At 41.4% G+C, this 13,947-nt stretch overlaps 8 protein-coding genes across 8 annotated transcripts; 2 read left to right on the forward strand and 6 right to left on the reverse strand.

Moving 5' to 3' along the window:
• Nucleotides 1-146: 146 nt before the first annotated feature.
• V1514DRAFT_324926 (transcription factor S-II, central domain-containing protein) lies at nt 147-3,177 on the reverse strand. Its single transcript, XM_066926521.1, has 3 exons — nt 2,890-3,177; nt 2,198-2,817; nt 147-2,145 (listed from the first exon to the last, which is right to left on the reverse strand). The coding sequence occupies exons 1-3, from the start codon at nt 2,903-2,905 to the stop codon at nt 382-384; spliced, it is 2,400 nt and encodes a 799-aa protein (XP_066785495.1). The 5' UTR covers nt 2,906-3,177; the 3' UTR covers nt 147-381.
• Nucleotides 3,178-3,323: 146 nt separating this feature from the next.
• On the forward strand, nt 3,324-4,350 carry V1514DRAFT_324929 (uncharacterized protein). Its single transcript, XM_066926522.1, has 2 exons — nt 3,324-4,119; nt 4,181-4,350. Exon 1 carries the CDS (start codon nt 3,355-3,357, stop codon nt 4,117-4,119), a length of 765 nt encoding a protein of 254 aa, XP_066785496.1. The 5' UTR covers nt 3,324-3,354; the 3' UTR covers nt 4,181-4,350.
• V1514DRAFT_324931 (uncharacterized protein) lies at nt 4,126-6,003 on the reverse strand. The gene has a single exon (XM_066926523.1). The coding sequence runs from the start codon at nt 5,940-5,942 to the stop codon at nt 4,287-4,289; it is 1,656 nt and encodes a 551-aa protein (XP_066785497.1). The 5' UTR covers nt 5,943-6,003; the 3' UTR covers nt 4,126-4,286.
• Nucleotides 6,004-7,808, reverse strand: V1514DRAFT_324933 (uncharacterized protein). The gene is made up of 3 exons (XM_066926524.1): nt 7,690-7,808; nt 7,446-7,630; nt 6,004-7,379 (listed from the first exon to the last, which is right to left on the reverse strand). Exons 1-3 carry the CDS (start codon nt 7,796-7,798, stop codon nt 6,165-6,167), a joined length of 1,509 nt encoding a protein of 502 aa, XP_066785498.1. The 5' UTR covers nt 7,799-7,808; the 3' UTR covers nt 6,004-6,164.
• Nucleotides 7,809-8,052: 244 nt separating this feature from the next.
• Nucleotides 8,053-8,724, reverse strand: V1514DRAFT_324939 (uncharacterized protein). The gene is made up of 3 exons (XM_066926525.1): nt 8,600-8,724; nt 8,423-8,541; nt 8,053-8,349 (listed from the first exon to the last, which is right to left on the reverse strand). Exons 1-3 carry the CDS (start codon nt 8,637-8,639, stop codon nt 8,335-8,337), a joined length of 174 nt encoding a protein of 57 aa, XP_066785499.1. The 5' UTR covers nt 8,640-8,724; the 3' UTR covers nt 8,053-8,334.
• Nucleotides 8,725-8,979: 255 nt separating this feature from the next.
• On the reverse strand, nt 8,980-10,499 carry V1514DRAFT_324942 (uncharacterized protein). The gene has a single exon (XM_066926526.1). The coding sequence runs from the start codon at nt 10,193-10,195 to the stop codon at nt 9,062-9,064; it is 1,134 nt and encodes a 377-aa protein (XP_066785500.1). The 5' UTR covers nt 10,196-10,499; the 3' UTR covers nt 8,980-9,061.
• A 19-nt stretch (nt 10,500-10,518) lies between these two features.
• V1514DRAFT_148623 (uncharacterized protein) lies at nt 10,519-12,070 on the forward strand. Its single transcript, XM_066924494.1, has one exon. It carries the CDS (start codon nt 10,947-10,949, stop codon nt 12,003-12,005), a length of 1,059 nt encoding a protein of 352 aa, XP_066785501.1. The 5' UTR covers nt 10,519-10,946; the 3' UTR covers nt 12,006-12,070.
• Nucleotides 11,952-13,840, reverse strand: V1514DRAFT_148655 (uncharacterized protein). The gene is made up of 2 exons (XM_066924495.1): nt 13,193-13,840; nt 11,952-13,136 (listed from the first exon to the last, which is right to left on the reverse strand). Exons 1-2 carry the CDS (start codon nt 13,541-13,543, stop codon nt 12,135-12,137), a joined length of 1,353 nt encoding a protein of 450 aa, XP_066785502.1. The 5' UTR covers nt 13,544-13,840; the 3' UTR covers nt 11,952-12,134.
• Between the last annotated feature and the right edge of the window lie 107 nt (nt 13,841-13,947).

The following is a 13,947-nucleotide window of genomic DNA, read 5'->3' on the forward strand; positions in this document are numbered from 1 at the left end:
TTTTTTGGTTTTTTTTTTTTTTTTTTTTTTTGGGGAACGGGAACGGTGGGTGGAACTGTGGGTTAAGGTTTGGTTTGGGTAACCTATTTGTACATGTACATGTATTTAAAATCTGCTAAATGTATATTGATTTAGCAAAAAATAAAAATTGTGTAAATAAATAATAATAATAATAATAATTATAATTAATAATAATAATAATGACAACTATAGGCAACTAAAACCAATTCCAACATATACTCTTTTCACCTAGCATACAGTACAAGTCTTGCTGTATTTAAAAAAACACCCTCAGCAGGTACAAGTAAAAAAAAAAAAAAAAACTCCTTTTTCACATAATACAAGATATTCGTACAATTTGAAAAATAAACAAAAAAATCATTAATGATTGTTGCTATATTTGGAAACCAATCCAATCAAAAACAAGGAATCGCCGATTAATGATGGGTTTGCAATAATTTCGGGACTGTTGGATACGATTTGATGTAAAAGGTTAGCATCATGTTGAGAAAGTCCTAATCCTGCTAAAGCGGTCGCAATGACAGAATCATTCGTTGAACTCGGCACTGCTTGCGATTGTGATGGTTGCAATGATGACAAAGGTGGTGGTGATCCCGGTTGAACAGGTCCACGGTCTAACGAAGCCGGAACCAATGGATCATGATCCGCAGAGACTGAACGCCGAGAATAAACTTTGTTAACAACGTATATGCCCAATAACATTGGACGATTGATTGATTTTGGAATACTAAATGATGAAATCATGGATACAAATGGCGGTCTCGAATCTGCCGGCAGAAGCGGAACTAAATATGCATCCTTAACGTGATGAATATTCTTATTGCGTAGCACGCCGTAGCGATCTCTTGACCGAAAATAATCAAATAGTTTTGTAAATTCGGCCTGTTGCTGCTTGGATGACGCGTCAGAAATCTTAAACTCAATGGCAACGATATCCTTGGTCGATGCCACATCGTACAAATAGCTTGACGCGCGATCAGACGGAATTCGGCCGTCAACGTCAATTGATGGTGGCACAACGTTACGCCATTTTCTAATCTCTTCATCAAACAATGGCCCGCCAACTTGGACTGCGGTTGCGTTCAATTGCGCAACCGTGGACATTGAAATCGTGCCTTCCCAAATGGTATGATCAAAGCTTTGAAGTTGAGGTGAGTAAGAATTATCCGCATCATTATCTTGATCGGTAACAGGTTCATCACGAATCAGTCGATCAATCTCATCATCATCATCATATTCATGCAACTGTTGTCGAGGCGACAATCCTGTAGGAGGAGGTGACAGCGAAGCAGGATCATACATATCTGGAGAGTACTCGCGTTCGAAATCATCAGTTGCAGGTCCAAACCCGGCCGAATCGTTAAAGTTTGGTGGTGGCGGAGAGTTGGACCTCGACCGGCTGTTGTTAGGTGGCTCCTTAATTACGTTTTCAATGTTTTCGTTTGTCACTGTTTCATCTTGCTTTTGATCATTTTGTTCGCCATCTTTCGAAATCGTTACCGACTCTGGTTCTGGTTGCGTGATAAAGCTATCATCATCTCCGACAAACTCTTCGCCCTTGTGAGTTCTTCGAATCCTGGGTGCTTCAGTTTTTTTTAAGATCGATTGCGAAATGCTTTCTGCTCTCACGGTTTCAGCCAGTTTTTGTAATTCGGGGTTCATCATTTCCTCCGAGGTAAGGTTGACAATGCTTTGAGCATCAATCTGACCCAACACCACGCGTTCTCTGAAAGTTGCATTTTTGGCATCTTTTAAATTAAAAGATATTGTTCGGAACTTGTCCCTGTACTTTGCCCCAACATCTTTTTCCGTTTTTGTAGCTAACTGTTCAAAAATGCCATGTTCAATGTCAATAGCAATCTTCTCAGCATGATCATGAGGAGTTTCATCTTCAGCAAGAGTAAGCGATCCGGCTGCGACTGCTGCGGTTGCACATTTCTCCAGAATTCCTAATAAAGCATTTGCTACTGACTGACGTACTTTGTCCTGCAAGCCTTCAATATGTTCCACTTTAAATACTGGTGCCTTTGTGCTGGATTTCGCACGACCAGGTGCAGATGTTGAAACCTTACGGCTAGTTTGAGCTAATGATTTTCGGTCAGTGCGTATTTGTTTTGGCAACTCCTAAAAAGGGCATTAATAAAACTGTGAACAAAAATGTGTGATTTTAACTTACTTCACGCTCAGAGGTTAATGCTTTCCTCTTTTTGGTGTCTTCCGGTTGAAATTCATCACCGTCGTCATCGTCTGCACTTTCAATCTGTTTTTGCTTATCGGTTTCAGATGGTTCGTCAATCTTTTCAACTTCAGCCTGATCCTTCTTCTCGAGCTCGGCGTGTTCATTCGTCTCAGGCTTACTCTGTTCATCGGGGTTTAATGTGTTCAAATAGTTCTTATATAGATCTGGCCGACATTGTTCGCAAAAATATTTTTCAGGAACGTCTTTTTCATCTGTAACGCCCATTGTGCATTCAGTGTGCTGCCACACTAGGCATTTCTCACACTGAGCCATCAAGGGCTTAGTCTCGTCATCCTCAATTCCGCAGACACACCTAACGACGCCATCTTCGTCTTCCTCCTCGTCTGCCTCTTCATCCACAACCTTTTCCGACTCTGAGCTCGCATTTGAAGGCTTGCCGTTCTTTTTAGTAGTTTTCGATTGCTTACTCTTCTGCGATCTGGGCTTAGATCTTGCTTTACTGGTAGTCCTTGCTCGCACCGCGACTTGTACTTCTACTTCAATATCTTGCTTCTGACTATGTTGCCCCTTCGTAGATCTACTCGATCGTCGTGGTTCTATCAAACATCAAAATTAGCACATTCCTCAGTAGGTTTTCAAATTTGAATTTTTAAATTGCAATCAAGTACCTGTTTCCATATCCATTTGACCAGTTCTGGCGTCTTAATAAAGTCTTGGCTTTTTTTTTTTTTCAATGGCTTTTCAGTTTACTATGATGTATACTACAGATATAATTGCTCTCAGTATGGATTGCTCTCTTTCTCTCCCTAACTTCCTGTCCTTTTAAATTTTACTATAACAGATAGAAAATTATCAAAAGCCAGATTGCACGCGTGTATAAAAAAAGATTACAATTCATATACCATTCTGATTAGTCTTGCTGACGATAGTAAAAGATATAATGGATTTCAACTTCGCAACGCAGCAAAAGAGTAAGAGAGCTTTCGTACGCGCTCATGACAAATTACTCGTGCTGAAATGCGCGCACCGATGAGCCCTTTAAGTAAATCGTGTCCTGGCTAATCTTAAATCAATGATATATTCAAGATTTCTGCACTTGTCCGATCGTATTGACGACCAATCGGTAAACTTCAATGGAATCAGATATACGAGCGCTGTTGAGAAGGAAAGAGACAGAAAAGCAAATTTTGCATCCATTTGCATCGTATGGTGCCAACAACAAGCTAAAGTGCACGGTCTGTGATCTCAATATCCCGAGTGCGATTCAATGGGATGCGCATGTTGGGACTTCAACCCACAAGAAATCAGTAACAAAGTATAAGGAAGCACAGCAAAGTAAGGCAAAGAGGGCATTAGAAAAAGATTACCTTGACGATGGTAGCTTAAGTGACGGAACTGCTAGCAAACGACGAAAGCAAGCCACCGCAATCAACGATAACCTTCCGGCTGACTTTTTTGATCCGCCAGAGCAAAACGAGAGTAGTCAGCAACGTGTGACCAATATTGATGCAGAGTGGGAAGCATTTCAGAAAGATATCGCGATACCTTTCAAAAAGCATAAATCTTTTGCGGATGATAGTGGAGTTGTGATTTCAGCTCTGCCCACGTCGAATGCTGCTGATACACAGCAACCATTGAACGCATCAAATCAAGATGATAACAATGAAGAAGAAATTGATGAAATAACCGAACAGATTCATCAAGAACTCGATGATCAGAAAGAGCGAGACAATAGAGTAGAAAAGCTTAAAGAGATGCGAGAATCGTTACGAAAAAAACAAATTAATCAACAAACTGCTCAACATGTGAAACTACAAGAACAAGACGAAGACATGGACGAAGATGAAGAAGACATGGATGAAAACTACAATGATTTTGGAGTTTGGCGAAAATATTAGGTGTGTTTTTTTTTAAAATAAAATTGTATTATAAGAATTTAAATAACTAAAGAAATAAAAGCAAATACGATAACAATACGATAACAATACAAGCGCATTACGTTCGAAACTCAGTTATAAATTAGGTAATGCTTTGGCAGGGCAAAAAAATTAGAAAATTAGAAACATCACGCATTCCAAATATCCTGTTGATTAACGTCAGATTCTTGAACCGGAGGATCTGCTGCTGCTGAGTATGGCGTCGGAGGAATAGACTCTGAAGCCTCAACAAATACTTCTTCATGAGCATCTGAAGGCAATTGCGCAGCAGCTGATGTGGCACCAATTTCCTCAGTGGCAGCATTAGATGCCTGAATTGGTGCAGGTGCTTCAGCGGCCGCAGTAACAGATGACAAATTAGTTCCGGCAACAGGCACATCAACCGGCGACCCTACTTGAGACGCGGTATCTGCAACAGCCGAAGCTGCAGCCGTATCAATGGTTGGACTAGCAAGGCTTGAATTTATTGTCGATCTTGGAGAAAGAGCCGGAGTCACGGTGGAAGCATTAGCCACATCGTGAATTACATTCCACCACCTAATGAGATCATCGTATGTAGAGGTTTTAAACTCAAAAGTGTGCTTGGTGCTTATAGTCTTGAGGGCGTCCTTTCCGGTAAGTTTAAACTTGTTCTTGCCGGTTTCCTGTGCGTATGGAGCTCCAAGGTTAGCGTCAGGTAAATAAATCGAGAGCTCGGGTTCCGGATGCTGCACGTAATCCTTCGATGCAAATTGATGAAGGAACTTGGAAGAAGTGACAACATAATAGGCAGAATTGTACGTTTTGGAAAAAGCTATCGTGCTCTTTCTCTGAATCACGCCTTCGATAAGAGTCTTGGTAGATTCGTGATTCTGATTAGGGAACTGCACGCGATCGATTGTTCTCTTTGGTGCATTTTCGTCGGCAAGAATATGCGTGTTTGTAGCAAAAAATTGTTCCCATTCAAAGTTTAACGGGATCGAGGTGAAAGAGCTAGTAACAGCACCATATGAATCACGTTGGAAGTCCCAGAAACTTGTCTGAATTTGGTCCAAAAGTGTAAAAGTTTGATGAATACCTTGGACCACATGCGCCTCAAATGTTTTAAAATCACGCTGAATGGAGATCAATGAATCTGTCTGAACGTTTTCTTTTAACAGCTGAGAATCCAGCTTGTTTAAAACGCCTCGATAAATGATGTACGGATCATGAAGAGGATCAGGCTTTCCGGAAAAGATTCCAAAGGATGAAGTGTACTGGCCAAGTAACTCAATTTGTTTCTGTGTCAAGGACCTGGCCTTTTCGACATCCTTCTGTCCCTTGAGTCCGTTTGTCTTCAATCCTTTGATGTGCTCACGAACGTCGTGCACAAGACGATCAACATGAGGCGTAATCGAGCTTTTGATTGATTTTTCAGCCTCATAAGCAGCATTTATAAGACCTTCAGTCTTTTCTCGCAAGGTGAAAAATCCACCGGAGATGCCTTCGTGGTCGGGACGGTCTTCAACTTCAGTACCTTGCTCGACAGAGTCAAACCTGGGCGCATCAAGAATGGTTTTGGCAATCTTCTCATAGTTCCGGGCGTGATCACGGTAAAGAACCTGGTGGGCTTCAATATAGTTTGACAAGAGATCGACAACGTGCTTCCATGATTCCAGGCGGCGCAACAATACGGTCGTGGGATCGACATAGTCAATTGGAATCGCATCTTCAATCGGCGCCGTGGCTGACGAAGAAATCGCAGCAGAAGCTTGAGCTTGAGTTTGAGCTTGAGCTTGCTCTGAAGGCACAGAAACTTCAGCCATGGCTAATATTACAAAGTCGTAGGTCGAATGCTTATCAGTTGCAGAAAAGCAGGTGGAGCGTTGTGTACGACAGAATCATAAACTAACTATCAAAGCGACGTTGTTCTTGTGCCGATGACGTGCGCGAAAAGCATGACGTAATAGTTCGAATTCGAATTCGCCGCAGGTCGCATGACAGAGGCGCGGCTTAGTAAGAACAGTTAAAATTATTACGTACTACATTCAGGCCCCCAGCAATGACTGAATATATACATGCCCTCTGGCACTAAGCAGGTCCAATGACAAGTCCAATGACTCTGCCCTGAGAGATAACGAAGGCAACCTTTTCTGTATCTCATTAAGCTGGCCTTCAATCCAGCAAAACAGTCGCGTCTCCTTTCTTGCCGCATCAGTAAGCAAATCTTTTAACTCGTTCGCTAGCGCCCACAGCGACGCGATTGTGTGATTCGAAGGCTTGTCCACGTAATTGCATATCTGTGCGTACAGCAAACGTGCACCATGAGCAATTCGAATTGGATAAAACTTAGGAAGACCTTTAAAAAGTAGTGGGTCGATATTGAAATACTCAGCCGCTGCCACATCTCTCATTTCGATACAGGAGTTGCGGTGCTTAAAATAGGCAAAGTGAGTTGAGATTTGATGAGCTAATGGCGAGCGATGAAGTAAAACCATTCCAGTCTTGAATGCGCCAGAAATTTGTTGTACTGATTTTTGAAAGTCGGCGACGGATTCCAACTCTGCAATGTTACTCTGCAGTTCTGTATCCAATTCATCCGGCGACTTTGGCAAATTAACATGACAGTTGTTGCATTCTCGAGAAACCTCATCACAGGCGAAGCCTGCATTGCAATTTGGACATTTAAACCAGTCATTTTCTGGCGCATTGCATTTCTCGCACACGCAGTCAAAAAAATATCGTTTTTTTAATTCTCTTTTCCGGTATCGCTTATTTTGAGTGTTATCAATGTATGATATCGTAATCTCATCGCCGTCGTTTATGTTGGCCATAGCCACAACGCTGAAGACAGATCCGTCGAATACAAGGACGCAATTCGGTTGGCATGAGTGATTTATCCGTGCAAGTAAAAGATCCAACATAATTCCAACAGAGTCAAATAATGATGAAACTATGGTTGCAGAATGAATCGTACCTTTTGCAAAAAATCTCAATGCTTCGTGGTCGTTCAATCGAGTCTTTGAATATTCTTTTGCACCTTTGGAAAATAATAACAAATCATCAAACTCCTTTGTTCCCGGTTTAAGGTATTCATGGTCCTTCAACAAATTGAATTGATTGAAAAATGCTGTGCGAGATTCTCCACGCAAGCTAAACACGCGCATCATCAAGATCACGTACGACGGTGGTACAGCTGGCATGGCAGCTAATTGCTTGCACTCGTGTCTGTGATACAAGACCCAGTCGTGAACTTGACATTGCTATAAAGCACCAACCATTATTAGATTAAAAAAATTAAAAACCAATGTCTGTAAATCACAACCGACCTTGGAACAATAATAAGTCGATCTACATTTTGCACACGCAAACAAGTCCTCCGTTCCGTCCGGAAACGACAAAAACGGTTTCTCGCCTTTACCAAGTGCCACTTTAAAGCATGACGCACAAGTGGTACTTCGACCATCAGCAAGAGGCACATATACTTGTGCCCTTTTCTTAAATATTACGTTACCTCAAAAAATTATTACTTAGCGTACAGTTGGAACAAAGCGTCGTGCGTTAAGTAAGTACCTGGTGCAAATGATTTTGCTGCTTTGACTCCAATTCCTTTACCAGGATAGTGTTCAAACTTGATTGCATCTACTAGGCTACTCAACGATATATCAAAATGCTGGCTCATGGTATTAATTTGGATTGGAAACGATTGACCCAAGCCGGAGAATCTGTTTTGTCATAATACAATTAAATCCGGGTAAGCTACCAAGTTCATGTCATCGCAGCAAGCCGAGATTTAGCGAAGGTCACCATAACCCAAATTTTTGGTCAGATGAGCCGACGTATTGTCAAATCATTACATTTACACAAGCCTCGTGGTTGTGATATTTTGGGACTACTGGAGCGATGCAATTGCAGCTATTCTGGTAAACCATGTATCAGCATTATTTGACGTGAACGACTTTCAAGTAAACCCATTTACATAATTGCGGTAAAAAATAAAAAAAAATAAAAAAAAATGTAATTAAATTTAAGAATTATAACTATCGGTATGGTAATTTAACAGTAAGATATTATACTCCCAAACACGATGTTCTCGCGCATCAAAAATACAAATAGTAAACTATTGTCTGTTGCTTGACAACATCATCTGATCAAAATGCAAAAATAACCGCCACAACTTCATATGTGCGCTCCATAATTTAATGTTTCAGTATGCGATTAATTCCGGAAAATCTAAATAGAAAGCCTTTGTTAGAGCGATCGAGTGCCAATAGATATGGTTCAAAAAAGTAAAATGAAAACTTACAACGTAGCAGGCATGAAGGATACCAGGAAACCAACCAAGAATTGTCAGAACAATATTGATGAGAAGGTCAGAACCACATCCGGTCTCGAGAAAAACTCCGAGAGGAGGAAGAATGAACGCTGCGAATGCCATGATAAGTACTCAATCAAAACAAGTCGTCCCTGGCTCAATACATACCCAAAATAAGCTTAATAATATCAGAAGCGGTAAAAGCCATTGCAAATAATGTGATTTGATTAAAATAAAGAAAAACGCTGTTGGATTTGCTCAAAAGTTAACCTGTTGCTGTTGTGCTAATGGTACATCTGCTATTTTGCAACGGGGCAAAGTCGCAGTCTTAAATATACACCGCGTAATGCACGGCCACACCAGCCTCAACAGCTTCAGCCACGTGTTTATTACGTCATCCAAAGTTGCCCGTTTTCCCATGGGATCCGCGCTCCGGCATCCACAAGACGTCACCGAATCGGTCTCGTGAAAATTGTAAGCATAATTAATGTTAAAATTAAACTTGCGTTTTGTCTCGCATTCAACACCAAAAGAACCCCCTTAAAATCCAAGCACCACCAAAAAAAAAAAAAAAGTTATACATAAATACAAAACTTATAATTTAAACAAGTCATTCCCTTTCTAATCCAATTAAAACCGCAGCTCGCTTGGTTCCCAAGCAAGTCCCAAGCGTTTATAGACCGACAACTGCACCTCGCGCCAAAGAATTTTTTGTTCCGAACGTGGCACGACCTGAGCCGGATTCACCGATTGCTTATCTGGCTTATTTAACGATCCAAAAATGCTGCCAGTCGTTCGAGCCAGGATTGCGCCAAGATTAGTTTTACTCGGTGAAGGCGTGCTATTGTTCGGTACAAGTCGGTTAACATCATTTCGAGTTTTATTTGCATTTGAGCTGACAGCACGGTTTAAAAGAACCCGCTTTAATAAGTTGCTCTTGTCCAATTTTTTATAAACTCGGCTGGCCAATGCAGCATGGAAGTCAAGACGAGCCTGAGTTTCACAGCCAAGCGCAAGAAGATAATAGTCAATAATTCTTCTCCACTCCTGCTTGGTAAGCGGTCTATAGTTGGGCGCAATTTCTCTGGGGTCACACAATTGAATTGTTTGGTAGGCTAACTCTGCTCTATGGAATGCGGTAAACTCTGATTCCTTGTATAAATCGGACAACGCTAGTCCGGCTGCAATCTGTTCTGGCGTGAAAGTTAAGGGAATGATCCTTGCTTCAAATCGATCCTCCTTTAAATTGAAACTAAAAATATCTGGCCGCTCTGGAATTGGATCATGTAAAATACATAGCGATCTGAGGTCGTTTAGTTCCCAATTGACAACGTCCCGATGCGTGAATGACGGCCGGCGTAGATACAGGTCTACAAGACCAAACGAAGAAAGCACGCCGTCACTAGGCTTAAACAAGGATTCTTCAGGAGGAAATTTTTCAAACACTTCATCCGAATAATACTCGTGAAATGATAACGGAATAACATCCAAAACTGACGGTGGGTACTGAGAGTTTATCATGGTGGAACGCGGAGACAGCGAAGAGCGATCTGAGCCGGTGTCTGGTGCGAGCGCGTCTGTCGACGAGTCCGTAGATGCAATCATAGACAATCGACCCGTGGTGCTAACTAATTGAACTGTTTCAATATGCTTGATATGCGCGCTGGCATTCTTGGCTTGCTGCCGCGGTCGGACAACGGATGCTACTCGAGCTTGAACAGCCATATTGCGGTTGGAAATGGTAAAGTCTTTGATAGCTTCCATAGTGTACTTAATATGCAACGAACCTATATGGACCAGCCAAAACAGAACATCTCCAGAGCAAACAAGGCGATCAAATTCAAACTCGGCAGCAAACAAGGATTATTTCGCGGGGGAGGACCGGCTAAATGGAGTAATCGTTCCTTCGGGGTTTCCCCCGCATCGCAACCCCGCACTGTTACCCGGTCAACTCTCAAGAACAAGGTTTTTAAGACGTTGTGTCTCTTCGAGTAATCAGATGGGGTAAGGAGGGGCCTAAAGTTCTGATTGGCTAGGGAAAACATGAGGGATAGGTTTTGAGCAGCGCAAGTAGAATAAAATAAGAGCGCGTCGGCCTACGTAAAATTTTTTTCTATGGATTACGTAACCACTGTAGCGCCGAAGGGATTGTCGGAACACAACGTTTAAGCACGTGATTACTGGCGAATCATATCTAGAGAATAAAATGTCACGTGGAAGTCACGAAGGGTTTTTCTAAGGAGTATTACGCGCCGTTTCAATCCAAAGAATCTGAAACACGAAACGATGCATCAACCGTTTCTCTATTGACGACGTTTCTCAGGCACAGTTTATTTCTCAATTCCTTCATTTAGTTTTTCTTTTTTTGTTTAATTTTAGTTGTGGTTTTTTTTTTTTTCATCTCTGGGTTGTTTTGGGTGTTTTTTTTGTTTTTTTTTGTGTTCCTTTCGTCACATTCTTGCATCATCATCATTGCTTGGCTTTCCCGTCATTTCTCAATTTTCTCATATAAATAATGTCTTCACAACCTAATCCAAATGCTCGTCCGTTCTCTCCGAGGCACCGGCCACCGCCAATTAAAATCAGCCCTCCGCCTGGCATTGACACCAGTCATGTTCAATTTGCGCCAATTCCGGTCAATTTGTCATCACGAGCATCGTTATTGTCAGGCTTGCGAACGTCGAGGACGCCGGATTCTTCTCAACCTGGTGAATATTCTTCCAATCCGCAACCGACTCATCATTGGAAATACCCGCATTCGCCTTACGTGGTCCCGAATATCTCATCTCCCTCGACTCCGTCCGATGACGACATTTCTGGGTTTACTCAAGGAGCAGAAGAATCAGTTGATCCAAACGTGTATGCCGCATTGCAGTCAAGGCAGCAGGACTTGATGGCAACTTCGCTGCTGATAGCCCATCAACAGGAACAGATACAGCAGGCCATGTTCAATACTGCATATCAACAGCAGCAGCAGCAGCAACTGCCGTTGCAAGTGAATTATGATGGTAATCAGTATTATCAAGATGGCGAAGGAAATGTTTGGCTTATTTCTAGCAATCCATACGTGCAACCGCAACTTGTTCAGCAAGCAAACCATGTCTTTGCTCAGTCTGCGCGCCGAGGCTCGCCTAGAGCACGTGGCACCGGCGGCCTTCACTACGATTCAGAAAACAGCCAATTTCAAAATACAAATTCATCGCCTTCAAATCGTGGCTTGTATAATCTGGGCAATGGCAGTGCACCCAGTTTGTTACGAAAACAACGCAAGGGTCATCGCAAGACCTCGTCCTTGGACGCCAGCCGCGTGTCGGCCTCAGCCACGCTGAATTCTCCATCAAACCAGTATGATGATTATCAAATTACCGAGGTAACAACTGGCTTAGTTTTGTCTTCTTCAAGCAGCAAGCAGTTTGCCCCCGTGCGGCAACCTGTCATCCCAATTCCTTCCGCTGATTTAAAAAAAAATGAATTTCAGCATTTGAATTTTTATGCCACCGAAATTTCCAGATTATACCGAAAGCAGAGAAGAAATCCTATTGTCTCGAATAAAATCCTACAGTGTCAGGTTTAATTCGACAGGTACCCTGCTTACATTAACAAAAAAAAAATTTCATTGTATATATAATCCACAGGTGTCTCTGTCTGTTGCACATATGCCAGGTCGTGTACATTATAATAAAGTCCAGTAATTGGACTTTATCTAGATGAACTCTTCCTTCAAGAATGTGACAATAATTTGCGGTGCCTCGTACACAAGTGATTGTGAATCGTTTACAGGCAAGAACTTCATTTCTTTTTCATTGTCAATTTCGAAACACGGGCCCCGGTCTTTAATAGGAGAGACACCGCGATCCACGTCCCGCAATGCATTATAAAACTCCGATAATATGTTTTCCGGCTTCAATTCTTCCATTGTTAATTCTCGCAATTCCCAGTGCTTTGAAAGCACCATTTGCTGTGTTAAAACCTCAATATCTAAATAAACAAAGTCCGTAGCTAGCCGGCCTGGATTAGTTAAAATCTCCTGCGTTAAGGATAAAACGCCTTCCCCATTCAACCATATTTTATCAATCAGGCTAACGCGCCAAAGACTAATCCAATGAGCAATTGTCCAATCAATTAAGAGTTGCTCTTCAGAGTTCCCGTTTTCGATCTTAAGTATCTCCATGTAAGGCGATACGTGCAGCAACTTATCTAAAAAATCTATTGCATGGGAATTCGCGCCAATAAATTTTATTGTCGATAGTTTAGGTAGATAATGTAGGCGTGGACGCTGGGTATGCCATTGCATTACTGGCCAAGTAACTGTCAAATCCGTAGAATCCAGTTCCAATTCCTTTAACTGCGAGAAGATCAGTACCAAATACTCAAGACTAATCGACGTTCCGAAGCATTCTTTGAATGAGCACTTGACCACTTTTTTGAAGCCTTCAGTGTCTATATTACACAACTCGGCTCGGGTATTATCGTCTCTGTTTATAAATATTGGTAGTCCATGAAACTGCACATTTGTGCAGTTCCCAAAATACGCCATAACGTCCAGAACGAAAAGTTCAAATCTTATGTTTTTTGTCTTTCCTTTTGACATTATGCAAACATCCGTGATGAGCTGGCAGACCTCTGGATTAGTTTTTGTCATTAACAAAAACGCGTTATTCGTAAGACCACATGTACTAATCGCCACGGGCAACTGTGACAGCGCCTTGGATTGTTAATTGATCACTGTCATGCAAAACAAAAATAGCTTGATTCTCATACCATTTCACGAAACTTATTGCAAGTCTCAATAAACCAATTAATATTACGTCTCGGCTCATTAAACAGAACGTATTTTGATATTTGTGTGAAAATTTCATCCGGCAACATGTCCAAGTAGTTTTGCCCGTTTATCGGCGCAATCGAACTCCTGATCAAATCAAACTCCTTGGCATACAGTACCTCGCAAAAATTTCCAACTGTTGGACGCCGTTTTTTCTCATGCAACTTCACCTTACGATAATACTTGGCTTGTAAAGCTCTAAACTTTTCAGGTGACTTGCAAGTAGAATCTGAAGAAAACCAGAGTACCGCCGTCCGACTTGGGTTTTCTTTTGCTTTTTTGAATGACATTTGATCGGTCAGGTCTAATTATTCTCGCACGAGTGATGCTCGGTTTTTATATATTTTACATGTCATTTTTCTTTTGATTCTTATTGCTTCTGTTTGAAATTTGTCACAACTTTGTGATTTTCCACGTGGCGAAATTAAATTTCAAATGCTTGTTTCTTTTTTTGTTTTCTGTCTGAAGTTAGACATGATTAGCCATGTTTAAAGATCAAGATCTACTAGCAAAATCTAGACGTAATTAATCAACTAGCGGGCTATCTGCTGTGTATTATTCATATATAAATGCCATATCATCGGATATTTATTTGGATTGGCCGTTGATTGAAGTTGCCCATTTATATATATATATTTGATTATTATTTAACTAGTTATGAGAACGTTTTCAAAAATCGCGTTTTTTCCGCTGC

Source organism: Lipomyces japonicus (assembly GCF_038497905.1).
Source record: "Lipomyces japonicus strain CBS 7319 unplaced genomic scaffold V1514scaffold_4, whole genome shotgun sequence".
NCBI lineage: Eukaryota > Fungi > Ascomycota > Lipomycetes > Lipomycetales > Lipomycetaceae > Lipomyces > Lipomyces japonicus.